Source organism: Muscardinus avellanarius (genome assembly GCF_963383645.1).
Source record: "Muscardinus avellanarius genome assembly, chromosome: 19".
In the NCBI taxonomy this organism is placed as follows: Eukaryota; Metazoa; Chordata; class Mammalia; order Rodentia; family Gliridae; genus Muscardinus; species Muscardinus avellanarius.
The window spans coordinates 27,494,719-27,519,457 of NC_137805.1; the positions used below are offsets into that span (position 1 = coordinate 27,494,719).

The 24,739-nt window shown below is 44.4% G+C and overlaps 1 protein-coding gene across 2 annotated transcripts in view; it reads right to left on the minus strand.

Moving 5' to 3' along the window:
- DOK5 (docking protein 5) overlaps positions 1 to 24,739 on the minus strand; it is a gene marked incomplete at both ends in the record, with an annotated part of 129,393 nt that overhangs the window by 21,363 nt on the left and 83,291 nt on the right. For both annotated transcript variants that reach the window (XM_080716329.1, XM_080716328.1), the window contains 4 exons: positions 4,857 to 4,992; positions 17,781 to 17,970; positions 21,449 to 21,568; positions 22,065 to 22,179. In XM_080716329.1, coding sequence (XP_080572455.1) covers positions 4,857 to 4,992; positions 17,781 to 17,970; positions 21,449 to 21,568; positions 22,065 to 22,179 — 561 coding nt within the window. The remainder of the gene's footprint in view (positions 1 to 4,856; positions 4,993 to 17,780; positions 17,971 to 21,448; positions 21,569 to 22,064; positions 22,180 to 24,739) is intronic.

Here is a 24,739-nt window from a genome sequence, read left to right on the forward strand (position 1 = left end):
TGTACTTTATAGTACTGCCCATCCATCCATCCATCCATCCATCCATCCATCCATCCATCCATCCACAGACCTATCTTGCAGTATCCAGAAATGCTAAGGATGTGAGAAAATAAATACCAAGAGTCCATTAGTTCACAAAGAAAGTCTTTCTGGAAGTTCTTGACATCGAATCCCTAAAAGCATGCATAGGCCAGGGGTGGTGGCACACACCTGTAATCCCAGTACTTGGGAGGCTGAGACAGGAGGATTGCAGGTTCGGGGACAATCTCAGCAACATAGAGAAATGCTCAGCAACCTAGTGAGACCCTGTTTCAAAATAAAACATAAAAAGGGCTGGGGATGTAGCTCAGAAGTAGAATGCCCCTGGGTTCAATCCCTGATAACACACACACACACACACACACACACACACACACACACACACACACACCATTCATAGTCTTTTGAGTCAACAATTTTTAAAAATTTATCCTAAGAAAAAAACAATTGGTGCATAAAGACTGAGCATTGAGCTAATGAATGGTTTTAAAATCTATAAAGTATCTGACAGTATGATACTAAATAACCATAAAATAGATGTTGCATATTTAACGAGGTAGAAATGTGCAGACACAGCATCCTATTTGTTGCAGAAAACTAGTCACAAGCAAGGTTCCCACCGCTCTTCTACCATCTGTGTCTATAAAGTTAAAACTCTGGGAGCCGCAGACTCAAAAGTTAGCAGTGGGCGTGTTCCTGTATGGCAGGAACATCGGAAGCTTTCTTCTGCTTCCTCGGAGTTGCCTGCAATTTTTTAATCAAAGGTAAAGTCCTTAGTAAATATGACTGTATTCTGCAGTTTCTTAGAATAATTTCTGATTATATAAAAACTACTAAATTAGCAGGGCATGGTGGTGCGTGCCTGTCATCTCAGAACTTGGAAGTCTGAGACAGGAGGATTGCAGGTATGAAACCGGCCTCGGCAATTTAGTGACGCTCTCAGCGACTCGGTGAGTCCCTGCTTCCAAATAAAAGATAAAATAGGTCTGGGTGTGTGGCCTGGAGGTAGTATCAAAAAAAATCAAATTATATCATTCCCTTCAAATTGATCAAAGTTATCAAATATCAAAATTCTCAAGTATCAGAATTCTTTTATCAGAGGTGAATATCGTCAGACAAAGCCACTTCAAGCCTCAGCTGTTGCTCGGATCCATTTGGACCAACTAAGACACTCAGTTGTTAAGAATGATACCTGGCATTGTTGTGTATACCTGTAATCCCAGTACTTGGAGGTTGAGAAAGGAGGATCACATGTTTGAGGCCAGCCTCGGAAAACTCGCAAAGCCCTCAACAATTCAGTGAGACTCTGTTTCCAAATAAAATATAAAATAGATCTGGAGGTATAGCTTGAAGGTTGAAAACCCCTGAGGTCCAATCCTCAGTGCCAGATAATAATAGTAATAATAATAATAATAATAATAACAACAACAATAATAATAATATTAATGGTGGCTCAGCTATTGATAGCAATAGCAGTCAAAGTTACCTTTTGCTGAAACTTATCACACGATGGCTCTGCTTGCATGTATCACAAGCCTATTTTACTTAAACTTTACAAGAAGACTTAAAGATAAATTTTTTTTTGGTGGTACTTGGGATGGAACCCTTCTATCTCTGGGCTACAATCCCAGACCTATTTTATATTTTTATTTGAACACGGGGTCTCTTAAGCCAGCGCGGCTGGCTTCGAACCTGCGCGATCCTCCTGTCTCTGCCTCCCAAGCGCGGGGATTACATGTGTGCGCCACCATGCCTGGCAAAGATAAATATCTTTACCTTCCCCATTTTACAAAAGGGAAAAACAGGAGCTGGGGAAATGGAGAACTTGCTTTCCTGCCAAGGAATGTCTTGGGGTTGATGGGAACTAGGTGGCCTCGGGCAGGGTCCCGAACACAAGAAGGACGGCGCTGATCCCTATCTCTGCATCACCTGCGGTGGCTCCTGTGCTGGCAAGATTAGAGAGGCTTTCCCAAAAACAGATAACATGGCGAAGAGAGAGGGAAAGAATAAGGAATTGGCTCATGCGATTATGAGGCCAGGAGGTGCCAGGTCCTGCAGTATGAAGGTCTGAGGAGGAAGAGAGCTGTCGGTGGATATTCCCACCTGAACTGGAAGGCAGGAGATGGACGTGTCCCAGCTCAGGACCAGTGGGCAAGGCCCCCACGCATCCCTGTGTTCTAGTCGGGTCTCTCACCAACTGGCTCGGGGTCACCCAGAGTATGGACAGCAGTTGGCTTTTCTCAATCTCCCGGCTCCAATGTTACGTCATCCAGAAACAACCTCACAGTCACCTGAGAACAACGTTTAACCCAGTACCTGGGTGCCCCGGGTCCCAGCCAGGCTGGGTATTCTGTCCCCATAATTCACACCAGGCCCACAGCGTGTCTAATCTGCCTCCTCTGGAAACGCGTGCCTTTATAAACCCAGCCCTCGTTGCTCAGGAATCTAAAGTCGGCCCGGCTTGCTCAGCTTACACCCAGTCCCTTCCAACAGTGAACTCTGGCCCTTGGGCCCAGTCTGACTTACTGCTTATTTTCCTATGTCCCATAAACAAAAAGAGTTTTTTAAGTGGCTGGGAGGGGGCCTCAAGCGTATGTCATGATATGAGAAAATCATAGGAAGTTTTCATTTCCACACCATCAATACAGTTTTTTGTTTTTTTAGGAACTACAGGTATTCCTGTCTGATTACATTTATTCCCCCCCTACGGCTGATTTGGGCTACAATAGCAGGTAATTAGTTGCAGCAGAAACCATGTTAATTCACAAGGACTGAAATATTCCCTATCTAGAAATAGAAGTAAATCAGAAAGTGCTGATAACCTCTGTTGTAAAGCCCACGTGCGATGTGCACGCAGCACTGGGGAATAGCCTGGAGCTGTTGGGGCACATCCTATGGCTTGCGTTTCTTCTCCTTAAATCCAAACAGCACGTGGGTTTATTAATATTCAAATCGGCCAGATGTGGCAGTGCAACCCTGTAATCCCAGTCCTTGGGAGGCCCCAGGATTGCAGATTCAAGGCCAGCCTTAGCAATTTAGGGAGACGTTGTTTCAAAATATAAATCAAAAGGGCTGGGGGTATAACTTAGTGGTAGAACGCTCCCTAGGCTTAACCCCTAGTACCACAAATAAATAAATAACCAAACTGCCTTAACCTCACTTTCTAAACTGGCTCTTTCTGGTTTGATTTTCTTCCTGAAATAAAGCTCCCTTTAAATGCTTGCAACTAAAAATGTGTGATTTGTTCTGACCGTATCTGAAGATCTCATGAATTTGCATTTCTCGTTTGGGTTTTTTTTTTTTTTTTTTTTTTTTTTGCTATTAAGGATTAAACCCCAGAGCATTCAACTTCCAAGATACACCTCAGCCCCTCCTTTTTTTTTTTTTTTTTTTTGTATTTTGAAATAGGATCTTGCTAACTTGCTGAGGCTGTCAGCAAGCCTGTGATCCTCCTGTCTCAGCCTCCCAAGTACCGGGATTACAGGCATAAAACACTATGCTCACCCGGATTTACCTTTCTTAAAGAAAACAAAAACTAATGAATTATATTCTCTGTGCAATCCATGGTCTCTAGCACAGTGCATTGGAGAATGCTTGCCCTGAGGATCCGTGCATGTATTCTCCCGTGTTGGTGGCATCTCTATATAGCAACAAATGTGTCGACTTACATAGCATGTCCCATCCTCTTTGGCCCACAAAGTGTTGCTATTTTAGCTGCGATGCAGTTCCACAAATTACTCATGGGATGGTACTACACACAGATTCAAATCCTTGGCTTCCTTTAAAAACAGTCGAGAGATTGAGCCAGGTGCAGTGGTGCACACGTGTATTCTCAGTATTTGGGAGGCTGAGACAAGAGGATCATAAACTCAAGGACAGTCTCAGCAAGTAGTGAGGCTCTGCACAACTTACTGAGACCCTGTTTCAAAATAAAAATTCAAAATTAGAGGTAGAGCCAGGCGTGGCGTCGCACGCTTGTAATCCCAGTGCTTGGGAGGCTGAGACAGGAGGATCGTGCAGGTTCGAAGCCAGCCTCAGCTACTTGGCGAGGCTCTCAGCAACTTAGCGAGACCCTGTTTCCAAATAAAATATAAAATAGGGCTGGGAGTGTCGCCTGGGGGTAGAAAGCTCCTGGGTTCCATCCCCAGTATCCCCCCCCCCAAAAAATAGGGGTTGGGGTATAGCTCCCAAGTAGACTGTCCCTGGGTTCAATCCCCAGTATAATAATATAATAATAATAATAATAATAATAATAATAATAATAATAAATAATAAACAATAATGACAATAATAATAATGATAAAAGTAAAAAGGCTACAGGTAGAGCTCTTAGGTAGGTCATCCCTGGGCTCAAGCCCCAAGACCAAAAAAATACAAAAATGAAGAGACCTCCTCCCATAGAACCTACAATTTCCTATCAACAGTCCTCTCTTGAGTTTTTCTCCACAGCCCCCACTGGCCTTTGACATGGTGACTTCTAACATAGCTGTGAATACACACCCACAGACAGGTAACCCGCGCCATTGTGCCTACAGATGTGGCTCACACCCAGATCAACTTTAATGTCGACACACGCATAGAATCGCTGAACCACAGATTAGATCCGTACGTGTCCAGGGACCTAGGGTTCTGGCTGTACCAGCTGGCCCCTGCGGCGGGAATCCCAAGGCCGACATTCAGCCACCGCGTGCGCTGTTGACAGGTAAGCCACCTGCGCCCACAGCGCTGGCCGCACCGCCCAGGACAGAAATCCCCAGGTCGCCTCCGACTGCCCCGCGCTGGGCTGGGTCAGAAGGAAGGAGTTCTGAGAGACCTACCATCGAGTTCTTCACGCTCTGGAGCAAACGCTCATGCTGCTCGGCGATGGCCAGGGCGGCGGAGTGCACTTTCTGATAGATGGCCTCCCCATCTCGCGTCTGAAAGATAAACAGCCCTTCTCCCGTCTCACACATCCTGGGGAGACAAAAGCAAGAGGCTGTTAAGATTCAGCTCCCGAAGTTCCTGCCCCAACCAAGATCTCCGTTCTGCTGCCGTTGATGAGATTATAATAATTATTATTATTTTTGTACTCGGGAGCATTCTACATCTGAGCCACACCCCCAGCCCTTTTAGTTTTGATTTTGAAATAGGGTCTCGCTAAGTTGCTGAGGGCCTCAGTGTTGAAGCTGGCCTCCAACCTTTCATCCCCTTGTCTCAGCTTCCTAAGTACTGGGGTTGTAGGGAGATTATGATTCTTGTTCATGTTTGATAAATAAAGGTAACTAGAATCAAAATGTTCAAAGTATCTAATTGATTCTTATAAATATGGGTAGGGAACCAATGGCTCGAAGCTAACGTGTGGAATGATTTTTATCACGAAGCAAAGCAGACTGATAAGAGCCCTTCTCAGCTGGTTCTCGGCACCATCCCTGTACTCGCCATTCCCAGTCCCGGGGGTCTCCCCTGAACTCCCTGGCGGGGACCGCTTTCTCCTCCGCACCCCGGGCCAGGGCGCCGCCGGTCCCTCTACTGTCCTGTCCTCTCTCTCCTCGCAGAGGGAAGCTTTAAGGATTTGCATCTCTATATCCACCTCTAAAATCAGCGTTTACTCTGGCTTCCACTCAAGCAGCTCATCAAATGCAGATAAATCCTTTTATTAAAACGAGCACAGTCATGCTAAATTACGATGTGGCGCTCGGGGAGGTTCTACACGGAGCGCTGTCTGCGCTTTAGGGTTCCCTCAGGTGTTGAGAGGGAAGGTGGCCTCCACCCAGGTCCGTAAAAACCACAAACAAATGTCACCAGCAGAGGAGAAGCCACACAATTAGATAAGAATCAAAGAAATGCCTTTTAATCAAATATACGTTAGTGTGTGTGTGTGTGTATGCATATACTAATACATAGTTGTAAGTGAACAAAAATATACATCTCATAATCTACACATATATTAGCACATGTAATATGCACATATATTAACATATATATTATATATTCATGATGCAGAGTAAACCATCTGTTCATGTTAGCATCAATTTATATTTATGTTAATATATAAATATAAATCTATATTAGGATATGCACATATATGTTATGGTTTGTATATTGATATATGTATATATGTTAATATATTTGCATTAGCATAAATGCATATTCGTATTAGTGTATAGATATATGCATCGGCATACATATATATGTACACTGGTATATATTTCACTACTATGAATTTTTTTTTTTTTTTTTTGCGGTACTGAGGATGGAGTCAAGGGCATTCTACTGCTGAGCTACACCCCCCAGCCCTAGTTTTATTTCTTTTCTTTCTTTCTTTCTTTCTTTTTTTCTTTCTTTCTTTCTTTTTGGTGGTACTGGGGTTCCTGGGAACCCTTCTACCTTTGGGCTACACTCCCAGACCTATTTTATATATATATATATTTTTTTTTTTAATTTTTATTGGTGCATTATATTTATACATTGTATTGGGGTAAAAACTTGTGTGTACATACATGTACACATCACCCATTTAGCCCCTACCCAATTCCCACCCCATTCCCTCCCCATCCCTTCTTCCCTTGCTTGGCTTAGTAATTGACTTTGATATGTTTAAGTACATTGTATGTTTTAGAGAACTTCCTTCTTCCTCCCTCCCATCCCCTCATTTAGTTTGTCTTGTTTGCTCCTCTATAGAATTTCCATTTTCAGAAAAATGGATTGAACTGGAGGACATTATACTAAGCGAGATTAGTCAGTCACAAAAATAAGAAAGCGGATGCTTTCCCTAATATTTTATATTTTTATTTGGAAACAGGGTCTCTTAAGCCAGCGAGGCTGGTTTCGAACCTGCGCGATCCTCCTATCTCCGCCTCCTAAGCGCGGGGATTACAAGCGTGCGCCACCACGCCCGGCTATTATTTATTTTGAAACAGGGTCTCATGGAGTTGCAGAGGGCCTCACTAAGTATCTGAGACTGTCCGCGAACTGGGGATCCTCCTGTCTCAGCTTCCCGAGTGCCGGGATTAAGCATGCACCACCACGCCTGGCTACACTACTATGGATATTTTTAAAGAACTTGGATAAAATAGTACACAGAAACATCGACAAGACCCCGATTCCGAGACTGCACATGGCAACCGTGAGCCGGGAGGTGGCTTTGTTCCTTCGCTGGGCGGCCTCCTCCCGCTTCTGAGCCTCTCACTGAAGCGCAGGCTGCCGTGCCCCGGTTCACTCACACCCGAAAAGCTGCCTAATACAACACGGAAGCAAAGCACGTTCAGCCCCAACCACTATTCTATTTTTCAATCTACTCCAACGTACGCAATTATTTCAATAAAGCAAAGAAAATTTGCCTCTCTCTGATATTTCACAGGTGGTCCAGTACCATACTGCTGGGTTTCACAGGTGGTCCAGTACCATACTGCTGGGCAGCTGTTTTCTGCAAATATGTCCTCAGTTTTCTGCCTATAAAATATTTGGTCAATGGTCAAAATGTACCTACATCGAATTCCATGAATACGAGCTATATGAGAAGAAAAAGTAAAAAAGAAAAGCTTACTTAATAAGCAAATATGATAAATTAGCTCATAAAGTTGATCGTCTGATTTTTCTGTAGGTATGGCACTGACCATTGAACTCAGGGACGTCCTACCTTTGAGCTACACCTATAACATTTTTTATTTTGAAACAAGATCTCACTAACTTACCCCATAATGTCCTTGAATCTGTGATCCTCCTGGCTCAGCTTTCCAACGTTGGGATTATAGGCATGTGCCTGGCTGATCATATGGTTTTAGTTTTTAATGATTTTTTTTTTTTTTTTTTTTTTTTTTTGCGGGTCTGGGGATGGAACTCAGGGGCATCCGACCTCTGAGCTACACTCCCTGCCCTATTTTTTATTTTTATTTTGAAACTGGGTCTCACTGAGTTGCAGAGGTCCTCACTAAGTAGCTGAGGCTTTCGGCGAACTGCGATCCTCTGGTCTCTTCCCGAATGCTGGGATTACAAGCGTGCGCCGCCACGCCCGGCTTAAGTGATTCTAATACAATGAAGAACTAAGATTCGAGGCATTTTTCAATCACGTCTTCTTTCCTTCCTGAAATATCCGCCAATACTTCGCCCCCTCTGCTGCCATCTGGAATGCAAGGTTACTCCACTGCCTGGCGCTTAACCTGCGATGTTTATGGCCTTTATAGATTGTCCATTAAACATGCAAATATTATCACAAATAAGAGGCAGTGGTCCTAATGGATTCCTTAAGAGAAGGTGGTAGCCTGCTATTTCTCCAAGGACAAAGGCCCTTGTCCCTTCACTTAATTAAGCTATAACCTTGGTTGCAGAAAGGAACTTGTTTCTCAGAATCACTCACAGATGATGGGTTTGTACCAAACGTTGCAGCTGGTCACTTGAGCCTAGCAATCTAATGGCCTTTACGGTTCTTTTTTGTTACCTGCCATCCGCAGTAATACATTTTATATTTGACCCAATATATCCGTCTATGGATCCGCCATCCATCTATAAACACACCTATGTTTGCTTTTCTAATTTTTAATATTGGTGGTAGAATGCTTAATCTGTATTATGACCCATTCATTGGCAAGACTTACTCTCTGAAAACACTTTTTTTTATCCAATATCCACTTTTGCTAAACATAACGAACCCATATCCTTTACTGAATGTACTTAATGCTCTTAAATATACTATGATAAAACAAAAAAATGAAAAGAACTTTTATCTCAAATATTTTTAACTTATATAGACCAGATTTATCTATTTTTTATTTTTTATTTTTATTTTTTATTTTTTGGTGGTACTGGGGTTCCTGGAAACCCTTCTACCTCTGGGCTACACTCCCAGACCCATATTTTATATTTTTATTTGGAAACAGGGTCTCTTAAGCCAGAGAGGCTGGCTTCGAACCTGCGCGATCCTCCTGTCTCCGCCTCCCAAGCGCGGGGATGACAAGCGTGCGCCACCACGCCCGGCTCTAGACCAGATTTAAACAGACCACCTTCGTATTCCTGGGGGGTCTTGAACACACACACACACACACACACACACACACACACACACACAACCAGCACTACCACTTATCACTTATAGTAAGTTCTGTGTGCATGTATGACCCCATTACTCTGAACTACATTAAGACTATATTGCACCAATAAAAGCATATTAAAAAGAAACTAGAGAGTAAAACAACAAGAATTAAAAAACAAAGAAAGAACCAGGAAACATTATATCTCAGGCAGAGACGGTGAAGGGCTAAGCTGCTCAGATCCTCAACCGCACAGGGTACCAATGTGGGGCTTGTTCGCCCCTCGCTAGCGCCAGTCAGGTATTTACACGAGAGAACGTTAACCGAAGCCAGAAACTTTGACTGCGGCATAAAATCCCCTGAACTTGAAATGCCAGCAACCTCATTCTTCTTATTTTATTTTTTAGCTGTTAGGGTGAACATGACTCAGTTGATCAGACCCGGCCAAGAGGTCCCCGCTAGATGAAAAAATGCAATAAAAGGCTCTGGGTAAAACAGACATGGAGCCTGCAGTTTGAATCGCTGGCACTTCTGTCCGTCCGCGCCAGGATTTGTGTCCTTCGGTTGGACAACGTGCCCGGGGGGCTGCGGATGAGCAGACACCGACCCCGTGCTGGTCCACGAGGTCCCCGACCTTCCCCACAGGCTCCTCCGCCTCAGTGGCTCGGCCTCCGGCTCGCTTGGCCGGCCCTCTATTACAGACCCTTCGCGACACATCACGTGTCCTGTAATCATATGATGGACTAGTAATGCCCCGAGTCAGTAAGAAGAAACAGGGACACATAAGAAAGTGGAAAAAATAAATACAAGTTCAACGGGCTAATGGTCTTATCTAACCTCAAAGAGCAACATCTCTCCTTCATCCCTGGGGACAGACGTAATGCAGAACAAAGACTCCTAATGGGCTCACCATGGTGGGACAGTAAGTCCACGTGTTTCGAAATTTTATGGTCCCGATTCCTTCTTTGTCTTTATCCATGATTGTTTTCCCAAATAACCACCCTCCAAGGACCTGACACTCACAGAAACCAGTGGATTCAATACCCAGATGTGGGGAGCCATCAAGGCTTTCCCCTAAAAGAATATTTCTGACTCAGCTGACTGTCCTTCGCCCAGAGTCAACAAGGTTTGGGGTCATGGAAAGTTCAAAGTAAAAGGTCTGAGAAAAGATCAGGTGGTGATGGCACGAGGGTATCGATGGACCTGCCTGTGATGTCTGTGCTTTGGATTGGTCTTTATTGTATTCCGGTGGTGACAGCATGAGGATATTGATTGACCTGAAACTGTATAAATCTTCAAGAGAAATAAACCCGGGGTCGGCCCGATAGAGATTGGCGACCCTCCCATGCTTCAAGAAGAGTAAATTAAAATTCTTTGAATCAGCCGGGCATGGTGGCGCACGCGTGTAATCCCCGTGCTTGGGAGGCGGAGACAGGAGGATCGCGCAGGTTTGAAGCCAGACTCGCTGGCTTAAGAGACCCTGTTTCCGAATAAAAATATAAAAAATGGGTCTGGGAGTGTAGCCCAGAGGTAGAAGGGTTTCCAGGAACCCCAGTACCACCAAATGAAATAAAATAAAATTCTTTGAATCAAATTCTTAGAATTTCTTTCATCCTCACTCCTCTCTTTGGAACCCGTACTTTTGCCGGCTGGCTCCGGCACCCAGAGAGACAAAAACAAGTTTTAAGTCTGACCTTGCTTATGTCTTCCGGGAAGACATATTAGTTAACTAGTCCATACCCACAGGACAGGGTGCACACCAGGTCCTGTTTACTTATTTTGAAACAGAGGCTCACTGTGTTGCTGAGGGCCTTGCTAAATTGCTGAAGCTGACCTCTAACCTGTGACCCTCCTGTCTCAGCCTCCCGAGTACTAGGATTACAGACGTGTGTGGCCACACTTGTCAGATTTTACTTTTCTAACACTGGTCATTTCCAGTCTCTCTTCTCCTCTGCTGAGCCGGTTTCACAAGGGCAAAGACACTGCTGTCTTTACTTCACTGGTAGGTCTGCAGCATGCAGAACCATACCTGGCAGGTAGGGCGCAGCAGGTGACCAATGCAGGGGGGAGGGCCTGATTCACGTCTAGTTCTTTCTATAACACTGAGGTACCAGCAGGCACAGAATGACGACATATGTCAGCATCTGTCGCCTACATTATGATGGACACAGGACAAGGCACACAAGTCTCATGTTTACCTCAAGAGCCAGAAGAAAGACATCCTGTGACAGTCATCTTCTGTGACATGCTCAAGTCACAGAAGTTCAGAGGTAAGCAAGGCCTAGCGAGTCTCACAATGGTGGCCTGGTCCCGACTGTCCCCAAGCCCTGCCAGGCGCAGTGTCTGGCAGGGGGTCGGCTTTTTGATAAGAACCCACATTAGCTGGGCGTGGTGGCCCACACCCTGTTATCCCCATGCTTGGGAGGCTGTGACAGGAGGATTCAACACCCAGAGAGAGAGAGAAACAAGTTTAAGTCTGACCTTTCTTATGTCTTCTGGGAAGACATGTTAGTTAACTAGTCCATACCCACAGTGGTAAGTGTGCATTCCTTTTTATAATTAAAAATCTTGTTATAGATAATGCTAATGAGAAATTATGGTCATATAAATGACATAATCGTAGTTTCTTTTTGTGTGTGTGCAAAAGAAGAGAAAGCCATGTCACTGGAGCAAGCCCGTACGTGAGGTCCAGAACTGACATTTGAATTCCTTTACTCAGCCCGGGAGGGAGAACGGAGAATACTGTATTGTTCATTTCCTTTCAATTCTTTAATAAGGGTGAGTATACCACCAATAAAACATTCAGAAATGAGAGACTACTAGGTAGCTGGGAATCACGTAGACAGAGATACTCAAAAGATACCAGCTTATATAACTCATCATTCTACCAGTAAGCTCGTCAATTAGAGGGAGAAACCAATGAGAAGGTGTGAGCCGGGTGTGCTGGTGCACGCCTGTAATCTCGGTACTTGGGAGGCGGAGAAAGGAAGACTTCAGGTTCGAGGTCAGCCTCCACAAATTAGAGAGAACCTGTTTCAAAATACAAAGTAAAATAGGACTGGGGTGTGTGTGGCTTGGAGGTAGAATGCCCCTGGGTTCAGCCAAGAGAAGAGGAGAGGAGAGGAGAGGAGAGGAGAGGAGAGGAGAGGAGAGGAAGGAATCAGAGGGGAGGGGAGGAGAGGGAAAGGAAGAGACAGAGGGAGGGAGAGACAGAGAGAGAAGAGAGAGAGAGAGAGAGAGAGAGAGAGAATGAAAGAAAGGAAGAGGAGGAGGAAGAGGCAAAAGGAGGGAGGGAGGTTCTCTCACCAATCAATTCGATAGTTTTCGGGGAGAACTACACAGGAACTGGCTGGTTATTTTCCGAGGCTGTCCAGGTGTCTCTTATCCCCCAACGTGAGTCCACTGAGGGGAAGGCATTTGCTCATGCGATCTGGATCTTCCCGAGAATATGTAAAAAGCTGAATTGCATACAAACAATGCCGCTTGTTTCTCATTAGCATTCATCTATAAAAGGATTTTGCTTATAAAAGTAAATCTTCCGGCAGGGGTGGGCGGTCTGCGTGAAATCAGAACGGGGGACGCCCTTCTCTCCTGCACAGAGAAAAGTCTCAAAGTTTCTCTTAAGATGATGTCAAAGGCGCAGGAAAGACTCTCCCCAGCTGGCAAAGAGAGGCATTCACGTGGGGAAATTATGCAGCGCGCCCTGCCAAATATTGCCGGGCGCCCCTGCTCCTGCAGGTGCAAAAGCCGAGGTATTAATTTAAGTCAGCCAGGAGGGCACAGGGCTTCGCTCAGCAGCCCCTGTGAGTGACCAGGAAGCCCACCGGATGCCTGCCATCCTTCTCTAAACGGTAACATCTCGGGAGTGGTTCTGTGGGGGGCGTCGTGACAGCTAGAACGTCATGCCGACTGGATCTTTCCACAAAAATCCTGAGCCACTGACAACCTCCTTTGAGTGAGGTTTCAGTGATTTGAAGTGGAAACAAACAAAAGGAATCCCTCAAGAAAAAAAAAAAGTATATATATATATATATATATATATATATATATATATATATATACACACATTGGGCTCACCGAAATAAAGTAATTGTTCTTAACAGCCAGGAGCACTTCATTGTGCAATTATAGTTTTCTATACTTTGTATGCTTCAACTTTACATTTCCTCCAGGGAGATAAAATGGCGAGCCAATTTGCTTGTCCTGGGTGGAGGAGAAAGGGAAAATGGAGGGCGGATCTCAATGGCCTGAGGTCTTTTTAGAGTTGCCCAGGAGAGAGGAATAATCCAAGCCATCTATTCCTAGGCTTAGAACAAAGAGACCAAACAGGAGCCGGCCAGGCGTGGTGGTGCACACACTGTGATCCCAGTGCCTGGGAGGCTGAGCAGGGGGGTCACAGGTTCAAGGACAGCCTCAGTAACATAGCAAGACCCTCTGTGGCAACTTAGCAAGACCCTGTTTCAAAATATAAAAAGGGCTGTGGGTGTAGCTCAGAGGTAGAATGCCCTGGATTCAATCATCAGAGAAAGAAAGAAAGAAAAAATGAAAGAAAGAAAGAAAGAAAGAAAGAAGAGAGAGAAAGAAAGGAAGAAAGAAAGAAATGGAGAAAGAAGAAAGAGAGAAAGAAAGAAAGAGAAAGGAAGGAAGGAAGGAAGGAAGGAAGGAAGGAAGGAAGGAAGGGAGAAAGAAGGAGGAACGGACTATGCTGGGCATGATTTGTTAGTTTTTTAAATCCTCACATCTGTTCTCCCTCTGATGGCAACAGTACCCGCTGTGTGCCTCTAGAGAACCTCTCCCTCTACTTGAGTCCTGTGGGCTCTGTGAAGGTGCTCAGGACAGTGCCTGAATAATAGAGCGAATATCATGGTCAACACATGATGGTTATTCATCTCTCTTCCACTGGCCCATGATGTGCAAAGACCTCAAAGCTCCTGCGAGTCACCAGAAGGCAGCCATCTTATAAGAAAGAGGATTCTCAAATGCAACCCAGGGCCCTCATCTGGACCCTGGCTCAGCCAAAGCTGAAGCCATCTCCATGCATGGCCTCGGAGACAGGCACGCCAATGAATTCTTTTCCTGTGTCCATTTGGCTTGCTCCAGCTAACTGTTGCCCGCCGGCCTCTGTCTCAGATGTCCTGTGCTCTTATTTGATGTGTCCTTACGTGCTATGATGTCTTCACAGCGACTGTGTGCGACACATGACATACTGTCCCCATTTTATAGGGAGCGATGTTCTCACAGCCAGGAGAGAGCAAGAACGGTCATTTTATTTCATGCCCTCCAATTCCCAGCCCAGTTTCCAACATGTGCCCCTTGGAAGGCGCCACTGGTGGATAGAGTGGGGTCACTGAGCAGGAATGAGCTGGACATAAAGAGAATTTTGCTCCAGGTCTTGGGGAGAAGAGCCCTGTGTTCTGGGGAGATTGCTCTGCAAGGTTCTGCAGATGTGTGCTGCATCCGTGAATACTGTTGGCCTGGAAAAGCACAGCCCCCGTCCATGTGAAGTGAGAGACGGAGAATGTTGTATGATCATAAGAAATTACCTTGTTATCAACACATCTAAAAATAGCCAAGGGAAAAAAAATTACCTTCACTAATAAAAGAAAGGCAGATACGAGAAACCTTCACGCTTGGGGGAACACAAATGATCTTATTATTTGGAGCGTCTTGATGGTAACCATAAAAAAAATTCATCTTTATCTGAGTTTTAGACAATATACAAAGTCATCATATTACCCTGTGTATCACTGCATGGATCCTATTCTGCCCCAAAAGGGATCACACGGAATGTCAAAGGCACCACCCGAGAAAATCCTAGAACATTCCAGAATCGCCTACACCCACGCACTGCTTGTCGCAGTTCTTACCTCCTACAACCCTGCATGAAAGTGATTACACCAATAAACTTACAGGGGAGGTTAGAACTCCGTCCAAGGTCAATCTCTGTTAAAAACAGAGATTAGAAGTCTAGTGTGATGGTGTGCATCTGTAATCCCAATATTTGGGAAGGCTGAGAGAGGAGGACCACAAGTTTGCAGTTAACCTTAGCAACTTAGAGATCCTGTTTTGAAAGAAAGAAAGAAAGAAAGAAAGAAAGAAAGAAAGAAAGAAAGAAAGAAAGAAAGAAAGAGAGAAAGGGAGAAAGAAAGAAAGGGAGGGAGAGAGGGAGAAAGAAAGAAAGAAAGAAAGAGAGAAAGAAAGAAAGAGAGAAAGAAAGAAAGGGAGGGAGAGAGGGAGAAAGAAAGAAAGAAAGAAAGAAAGAAAGAAAGAAGAAAGAAAGAAAGAGAGAAAGAAAGAAAGAAAGGGAGGGAGGGAGGGAGAGAGGGAGAAAGAAAGAAAGAAAGAAAGAAAGAAAGAAAGAGAGAAAGAGAGAAAGAGAGAAAGCAAGCAAGCTGGGGGTGTGGCTGCGGCTCAGAAGTAAAATTCCTCTGGGTTCAATCCTTAGCACCAAAAAAAGAAAAGAGAGAGAGAGAGAGAGAGAGAGAGAGAGAGAGAGAGAGAGAGAGAGAGAGATGAGAGCCCAGATCTCCCTGACTACTGAAGAAGGGCTCCTCAGACTACACCACCACTGCTGGAGAGATGAGAAAGGCCCTAAGAACACATTCTGTAAGAAAAGCAAGCCTCTTTTCTGTCGAAGTTCCAAGACCACCTAGAGACTGGTAGGCCTCCATTTTGTGACCAGGGTCCGGGCACCCGCTTTGTAACTTCCAGACATGTGTCCGTAGGCTCCATTCCTTCACAAACTCTGCCCAGTAAAGACTAGCCACCCGGATTAAAGTGTACCAGGTGTAGTGAGCTTCATGTTAGGAAAGCAAAGGCTGATCCCCAGGGTGCCCGCACCCTTCTGCACAGAAGTAAATTGTCTTGCTGAGTTAGTTTGGGTTTCATGAGGTCTTTTTTTTTTTTAATTTATGGCTTCCCTAAAATCCATTTCTAACAATTTCATTTTGTTGTTTTTGTTTTTGTGCTGGGGGTGGAACCCAGGGGCTTTTCTGCCTCTGGGCTACATTTCCAGACCTATTTTATACTTTACTTGGAAACAGGGTCTCACTAAGTAGCTGAGGCTGGCTTTGAACCTGTGTGATCCTCCTGTTTCAGCCTCCCAAGCACTGGGATTACAAGCATGCGCCACCACGCCTGGCTCTAACAATTTCTATACTCTCTCTATTCAATTCCAAGTTTGCATCAGCCTCAGAGAACATGCCAGTCCAATGAGAAAGCTACTCAAAAATCATCCAGTCTTTCACAGAGCGGAGGCGCACCTCAGTGTGGCCTGGGTTGTATCACCATAACCATCTAACGGTTGGAGATCTTAGATGAAATTCCCAGAATGCCAGACCAGAAGGGGCCACCAAAGTGAAGAGATAAAAGTACTTTCATGTTCCAAGTCAACATTTTAGAACTCTCGGTCAAAAGACCATTGAAACAATTCTGGAATTTGCATCCCTAGTACATCTCTACTTTCACACACCTTTTCTTTCACCCGAGCTACTTTGGTATCTCCCCACACCTGTGCCTGTCTCTCTAGCCTACTGTCTACTTGAGGATTTGCAAATGAAAACTAGGGTCATTTGGACACAGAATCAAGTTGTGTCCAGAGACATCTCTGTCCCTCAGCCTCTGAGTTATGAGAGCCAATGAATTCATTCCTGTTCTCTACACTGTGGTCAGGGTATCCTTTGAAAAATTGTGAACACAATTCACACGCACACGTACACACACACACACACACACACACACACACACACCACCTCCATGTAAATCTCTATGGTTTTCTACAACCTTAGAAGAAATATCAAAGACTTTCCAATAATCCCAACAGTCCTACTGGATTTCAGTGTGAGTTAAAATTTTGCAGGACATAAGTAGTATTTATTTCATGCCTGGAAAATTATGTCTCCAAAATCTTCAAACTAATGAGATAATTTAAAAAATATTCTAGATAGTCATAAGATATTACAAAAGTTTACTTAGAATGTGGCTTTCAGATATTGTAATAAAAATTCATGCTTTTTTCTTATTACTACTTCTTATGAATAATAAAGGACAATTGAAAGATAGTGACATTTGAATAAATACCACCTATAATCGCCTCACGGTTCCTGACCAGCGAGCCCGGGTGTGGTGGTGCATGCCTGTAATCCCAGTACTTGGGTGGCTAAGACAGGTGGATCATGGGTTTGAGGCTGGCTTCGGCAAATTAGGGAGACTGGTTTTTCAAAACAAAACATTAAAATAGGACTGTGTAGCTTAAAGGGAGAATTCTCCAGGGTTCAGTCCCCAGAGCCAAAAAATAAAAACATGTCAGTGGTCCCTTATATTTATGATCTACCATATCAGTTCAGATGAGGAAGCAGACACTGAGTAGCTTTACAGGCATTTTCTAAGAACCAAGAAGCCAGCATCTGTGTAGCTTACTATTAGCCTTTGTACACAGTTCCACTTCAGTCTGGCACAGAACCAAACTGTGTAATGAAAATTCATATCATAGTCCTGAAACACTGAAGCCCTCTAGAGGGGAGGGCTGGGGCAGACATGTTCAATCTATAGACAATCTATAATGATACCGCTCCACCCAGACAATCACAGCTCTATGAATTTCCCCAAATTTACTTCAGGTTGTTCTGTCAGTCATGAACCTCAAAGACATATGCCTGGGCAACTGGGGGGGGGGGAATAAATAAAAGCTGGGGGGAAAAAGCAAAAAATAAGCGTCAACCCAAGTGATGAACTCACCTCCCCGCCTCAAAAGTGAACCACGTAGTGTCGCGTCCGTACCGTCGTAGGGCGCTTAATGGCCAAGAGATGAGTTTGACTCTGGGATTCTGGATGTCCCAAAGACAGATATACTCATATGTAATCTGCAAGGTACATTCGCCATGTACATCTAAGTTAGGAGATGGCATCAAATACACATTGAATCTCTCTGGGAGAAAAACAGAAGGTTAGTCTAAAATCCCCAGGAACAAGACAGCAAAGACACGTCAGGAAGCATTTTAAAACGAATTCAGACTTGTACGCTAGGATGGGGTTGCATATTCAGGAAGACAAATGCCTCTTCTAAATGTACAGTCCCAGAAAATGATATATATTTTTTTAAATGCAAGCCCTACTAAACGACACGGCAATGATACGGTCTGGCTGTCAACATAACGCGAGGCGCTCTTTATAGGAGCAACGCCATTTTTAGACTTTTTAAATTTGCATAATAAAAAGTGTGTATGCGGACAAAAGTCTTTTGCAGTGCAGCCATTCAAAGCCATCCCCCCCCCGACAACGACACATCAATTACACCCACACGTTGGTGTTCATAAAACATGCAGGTGCAAAATAATTGTCTCGGGGTTTATTGATACCAAAGTTAATGTTGATCAACTTATCACTTCTATAACCAAACGAAGGAAGCTGTATCCCAAATTATTGAAATAAAATGCCGAGCTAATGCGTCACATGTCACTGATCAACAGTTTGGGGGAAATGCCAATGGAGACATGTGAACTAGTTTTAACAATAAACTTATTTTTTTTCAGGTCTCCAAAAGGTCAGAGGGGAAAAGACAAGAGAGACAGCTCCCCCAGTGAAACCCAGTTCTTCCTTTAGTGATGGGGTTTACAGAGCTAAGATGGCCCTTACCCCCGTGACTGTCTCTTGCTAGGAAGTGGAGCACTGGGTTAGGAATGCTCTAAAGGTAAGTTGTTATCTGGCAATTTTACAAAAGCAGCAGAGGCTGCTGTCTCCAGAAAACTTTCTTTAGCCAGTGACTGGACAGGCTCGTTGACCATTTAGGTGACTGTTTTAAGAAGGTCACCAAGATGACGCTCAATCACTGTTTGACAGCACCCCAGTGTTCATCTCTATTGATCATCACGGTCTTTTTTTGTTATAATTCTAGAAAATTTGTCAAATGCAAGGAGTCATAGAGTTCAAAATCCTTAAGGAAACTAGGAATATGAATATTGTTGCCATAAAAAGCTCATAGCCATCATCATGGAAGACCGCCTACAATTGGCAAAAGAGGGTTACACCAGCATTTTTATATTAGTGATGTATAAATTAATTGGGGTGTGTGTGTGTGTGTGTGTGTGTGTGTGTGTGTGTATGTGGTGCTTGGGATTAAACCCAGGAAGCTCAGAGCTACCTCTGAGCTACCTCTGAGCTACACCCCCAGCTCTATTTTGTTTTTATTCTTTATTTTGAAACAGGGTCTCACTAAGTTGCAGAAGGCCTTACTAAGTAGCTGAGTCTGACCAAGAACCCAGATCCTCCTTTCTCTGTCTCCCAAGTACTGGGATTATAAGCTTGTGCCACCAAGCCCGGCTTAATTGTTTTTATAATATGATAAGCAGTAGCATTTTCACAGATGTCAGTTACACGTAATAATAGAAAGTCCAGACTGTGCTAATGAAATGAATTCATGCATCTCCTACTCACATTTTCTAAATAACTCCAAACTCTCAATCAGTATTTACTTCCAGGAGCTATTATTTTATTTATTTTGTGTGTGTGGCTTTGAACCCAGGGCCATTCTACCTTCGAGCTATACCCTCAGACTTATTTTATTTTATTTTTTTTGGAAACAGGGCCTGATTAAGTTGCAGAAGGCCTTGCTACATTGCTGAGGCTGGCCTCGAACCTATGCAATCCACCTGTCTCAGCCTCCCCAGTACTGGGATGACGGGTGTCCACCACCAGGCCTGCCTCCGTAACTATTATTTTAAAAATAGATTCTAATGAAGCAAATTTTTTTCCCTTGACAGTTCTGGAACTAAGTAAGAAAGGCTGTTTTAATTAAGCAAGAAGGGAGATCATCACCAATTTATTTGCTTAGAAGTTCTGTCACTCTTAACTCACTGGAGAGTATGAAAGACAATAGTGCTGGGAGTGACCCTGTTAATGATAATTACTTGAAGTCATGCAAATTAAGATGGCAACGTGCTTTAAAAGGCATAATTAAGTTTCATTATAATCCCCAGTAATTATACGCCAGAGCTATTCTTACTTCCCTTTGACAGAGAGGAAACTTGGGCTCAGAAAACTGGCAGAAAAAAAAAGGTAACTCCTAGGCCCAGCCAACTCTTAAATTCAGTTTGTCCTGCTATAGGGATTCTGCTTCACAGTTGAAATCTGTGAAAAATAAGTGCTGATCCGAGCCCTCTAGACGATCATCGCCATCGTCAGGACCTATTATGGCTCCTTTCTGTACTCAGTTCCCAGGTCTGCCTTCCTCTGTGAAGCTCCGGGTGAATCCTCTGGGCCCAGTGTTATCCTGACTTAGTGGACCACTGATGGCGGAGCCGGGGGATGTAGCGTATGGCCCTGGTAAATGACTCAACTTTCCTGATGCTTGGTTTCCCAAGCCATGAAGAGGCTTCTCTGACTTGGCCAGCACTCCTGGGTCGGGGGCAGTAACACTTTAGTGTAGACGGATTATAGTAGATATGAGCCGCCAATATAATCCCAGGTTGTAAATGTGTCATGAAGACATAGTACCAGTGGGAAGGAAGGAGTTTTTTAAATTTATGAATGATTGGCGTGTAGGCCTATGGAGACGGTCAGGACAAGCCCACCTCTGCGGTGGCCACCGTCACTCCAGGAGACGCCAAGTTTCTTCCATTAGGTAAACCTTCATGTCAGTCTCTAATGCAAAACGCTAAAATCCAACCTATCCTGCCACAAGACAAAGCTATTATCTAAGGCTCATTCTGTAAGCCAACATTTATTTATTTTATTTTTGCTAAAATGTTTGTGAAAATTTGGGTCACTATTTTTTAAAACGATGTGTTTCTAAGTTGCGTGTTAAGCTCCAAATTGACTCAAATGTTTCAGTTTTTTAAAAAAAAGATATGGGTTTAAATTGGATGAAACATTTATGAAATTTAAATTCTACTAAAAGCATTGGAAAGTTTTCAATGATATTTCATGTGAAAAAGCAAGAAAATTGCCCATTATGCTTTGAAATCTGTACACTGTAAACACTGGCCTAAGCGTATGTCCTGGAATCAAAACCTAACTAGTGCTGCCACTGGAGTTAAGGTTTTCAGCTCTTTTAAGATGTAGTTTCCTCATTAGTAGAATGGGAGACATAATGAGACGGATGTTCATACAGCTGCTTTGAAAATTAAATAACCTAATCCCTGGAAAAGTCTCTTCCACCAAAGGGACACACAGAATGAAATTAAAATTCTTTACTGACATTTTTGATGTAGACACTTTCACAGTATACACTAAAAAAAAAAAAGGTATGGTTAAAATACACAGCAATGTCAGCACAGATTATATACTAGGAAAAAAAAGATATTTTTACTTACTGATTTATAGATTTTTGTAACTTAAAATTTCTGTTTCATTCTACGGGGGCACAACAGTTTAGAAAGGGGGAGAAGACAAGAATGTTGCGTACATACCGCTCTGCTCTCTCTCCACCCCGGTAGCCAGTAGGTCGGGCTCTCCGAGGCTGATGTCATTGACCCGAGTCCCTACACACTCCATCTGGAGGACTTTGCACCATTCATCTGCCTCGAGATCTGTGGAAATGGGCAAAAGGTCAAGCGGGGCTCTGGTGAGTCGCAGAATGTCCCCTGAAGAGCTCATGCATCGATGCTCAGAGTTGATACGGTTAAGTCCTGAGCGTGGTAACCCCATCATGAGTCCACTGTAATGGACTTACTGGGTGGAAACCTAAACACCTGGGGCTGGGGGGTCCCTGGGGCGTGGTCTTAGGAACCGCTTGTCTTTGAATCCCCTTGCTTGCTTGCTCTGTCTGCTTCTGGCCTCCACCACGTGAGAGCAGCGCCTCGCTCTCTTCCGCTCTCTCTCCACTCGCCACCTCCGAGCCCTGAGCTCCACAAACCCAGCCTCACGTGGGCTGAACTCTGGAATCTCCAAGAGTCGTGAGCAAATAAATCTTCCTTCCTCTTCAGCTGTGTGGCCGGTTGTTATGATAAGGTTGACGGAGAACAGCTCTGTGCCCAGCACCCATTGCAAAGCTCAAAGCAAAGCCCCCGCCCCGCCAAGACAAACCTGATTCACAGGCAAAGGTCTTAGAGGTATCATCACTGAAATAAATCCCTATGGCGTGCTTCTTGGTGCTCTTCGGCAGCCGAGCTACGGTCTTCACATTGTTGAGTTCCGTAACCTGAACAGAAAACAAGTCGGGCACGGTCACATCCCCGCGGGAGCATCTCCAGTCTACATCAGCGGAGCCCGGCAAGAAAGCAGCAAGTCACAGCGCAGGTGGGTACCGCCTCGCAGGACAAACTGCGCCTGTGAAAGCTAAGAACTACTTACGCGCGTCTTGAGTTACCCTTAATACCTAGCAGGAAGGAAAAACTTAAAAGTTACCTTTGCATATTACATTTTCCAAAACATATACATTAGCCTAGGCTGTCAACTTCACAGAGGCAGGACATTCATTATTTAATCTCTCTTTTCTCATAGATGGATGTGTGTGTGTGTGTGTGTGTGTGTGTGTGTGTGTGTGTGTGTGTGTGTTTTCTACTGGGTATTGATTGAACCCAAGGGTGTTTTATCCCCAAGCTATACGCTCTAGGAGAAGCAGGTATGAGTGAAACAGATTTGGATGCATTCAGTTTGAGATATTTGTTTTATTGTTGCTGTCCTTGTGGGCCTGGGCATGGAGCCCAGGAGCATTCTATCTCTGAGCTACACCCCCATCCTTATTCTATTTTTTTATTTTGAAGCAGGGTCTCATTAAGTTGTTGAGGACCTTGCTAAGTTATTGAAGCTGACTTATTACGTATGTTTTCTTTTCTTTTTTTTTCAACTGGCCAAAAGTTTCTACCTGATCGATAATCATCCTCTAGTCTGTCTTTGTCACCATGGATAGGCTTTCTCAGCCAACTGCAAAACCCTCCAAAGACACCACCCCTACTAAGTTCTCCCAGTGTTAAGAATCTTTTTTTTTTTTTTTTTTTGGTGTTACTGGGGTTCCTGGAAGCCCTTCTACTCCAGGCTACACTCCCAGACCTATTTTTATATTTTTATTTGGAAACAGGGTCTCTTAAGCCAGCACGGCTGGCTTCGAACCTACGCGATCCTCCTGTCTCCGCCTCCCAAGCTCGGGGATTACAGCATGAGCCACCACGCCTGGCAATGTTAAGAATCTTAAACATGTGGCCCTTAAGGAAGGAAAGAGAAGAGGAGAGCGATCTAATTTATCTCAGTCACCTAACAGTCAAAGAAGGAGTGTCAGGGGTCATCATCGAAGTGTTGAGGAGTCAAGTCTCACATCCCAGCACGGAGTTCAGAGCAAATTTATTTTCCCAAATATTTTCGCTCTTCCTGCCATATTGGTCACTCCTCCGTGGGTACAGGCCTCTGGTTCAGGGTAAGATCACTGCAGGGTACTACCTTGTTCTCAGCAGCAGAAACCCTGTCCCTATTAGACACTGTCTGTGTTCTCTCTCACACAAGCCCCTGGCCCCTGAGCACTTTTGTAGACCTCTCCCCTTTCACAATGAGGGTGAGTCCCTTGAGGAAAGACAAGGACAGTCCTTTCCTGTCTCTGCTGCACTGGAGGGGAGGCATATTTGGGGTCTTGACAGAGAGAAGGCTTAGGTGGCTTCAGGGTGAGTATTTACAAGATATAGAAGCTTTTCACACTGACAAGTTTAACCTCTCCTAATATATCTCCTATCGTGCCATTGTACAAAAGAACCTGCCTACCATCAATCTTTGCCAGCAAAGTTGCTACATTGCTGCTCTCATCTATTTCTCTAAATTCAGTAAGAGCCTGACTCCTCCCCAGGTAGGTGAGAAGAGAAACCTGCCCCTTCACATATGCGCCAACATGGTGGTTTCATTCCCTTGTCTGCTAATGTCCCTCTCCCTTCTTGTAGTACAAACGAAAATTTCTTAGCGTGGACTGTCACGTGGGGCTGCTCTGAAGCCTGCCACACTGGTGTCATCGGGGACCTGGTACCACATCTCCCCCAATGGCTCCAGGTTCCCAGGCTTTGCCAGGCGCAGCCATTGATGCTGTATGCTTATTTTATACCACCGCCACCCCCGCCCAATACAACTGCTACCATCTTGTCACCACTATTTATTGATCTCCCTACTTCCATGTTGAAAGCCAGTAATTCACTTTGCAAGCAGCAGATAATCTTTGCAAAATACAAATTATTTCTTGCTGGGCATAATGGCCCACACCTGCGTTCCCATTACTTGGGAGGCTGAGACAGGAGGATTGCAGGTTTGAAGCCAGCCTCAGAAACTTAGCGAGGCCCTCATCAGCTTAGCAAGATCCATTTCAAAATAAACAATAAAATAGGTCTGAGAGTATATCTCAGAGGTAAAAAATATCTGGCCTCAGGAGAGAGAGAATAGCATGCTAAGTGATATCAGCCAATCGCAGAAAGCCAAGGACCTGGATTTTTCTGTCATAGGTGGAAGCCAGAGAAGAAACAGGAAACACCAAGCACTTTAGATGGAGGAGGAGGACACCAGTAGGAGAGTGGAAGGGGGTTGGAGGAGCGAGGGGGGAGGGAAGAGAACCCAGGAAGGAAAGAGTTCACATAATGTGATGGCTATACATGACGGTATCGACACCAGTCTCACTAGTATGTGTGGGGAGAAAGGAAGAAGGAGAAGGCGGATCCAGAGGGAAATCACACCAAGTGCTGTGTGCATGTGTGTGGGGGTCACTTTGAATTTTACTAGGATGTAGTTATAAC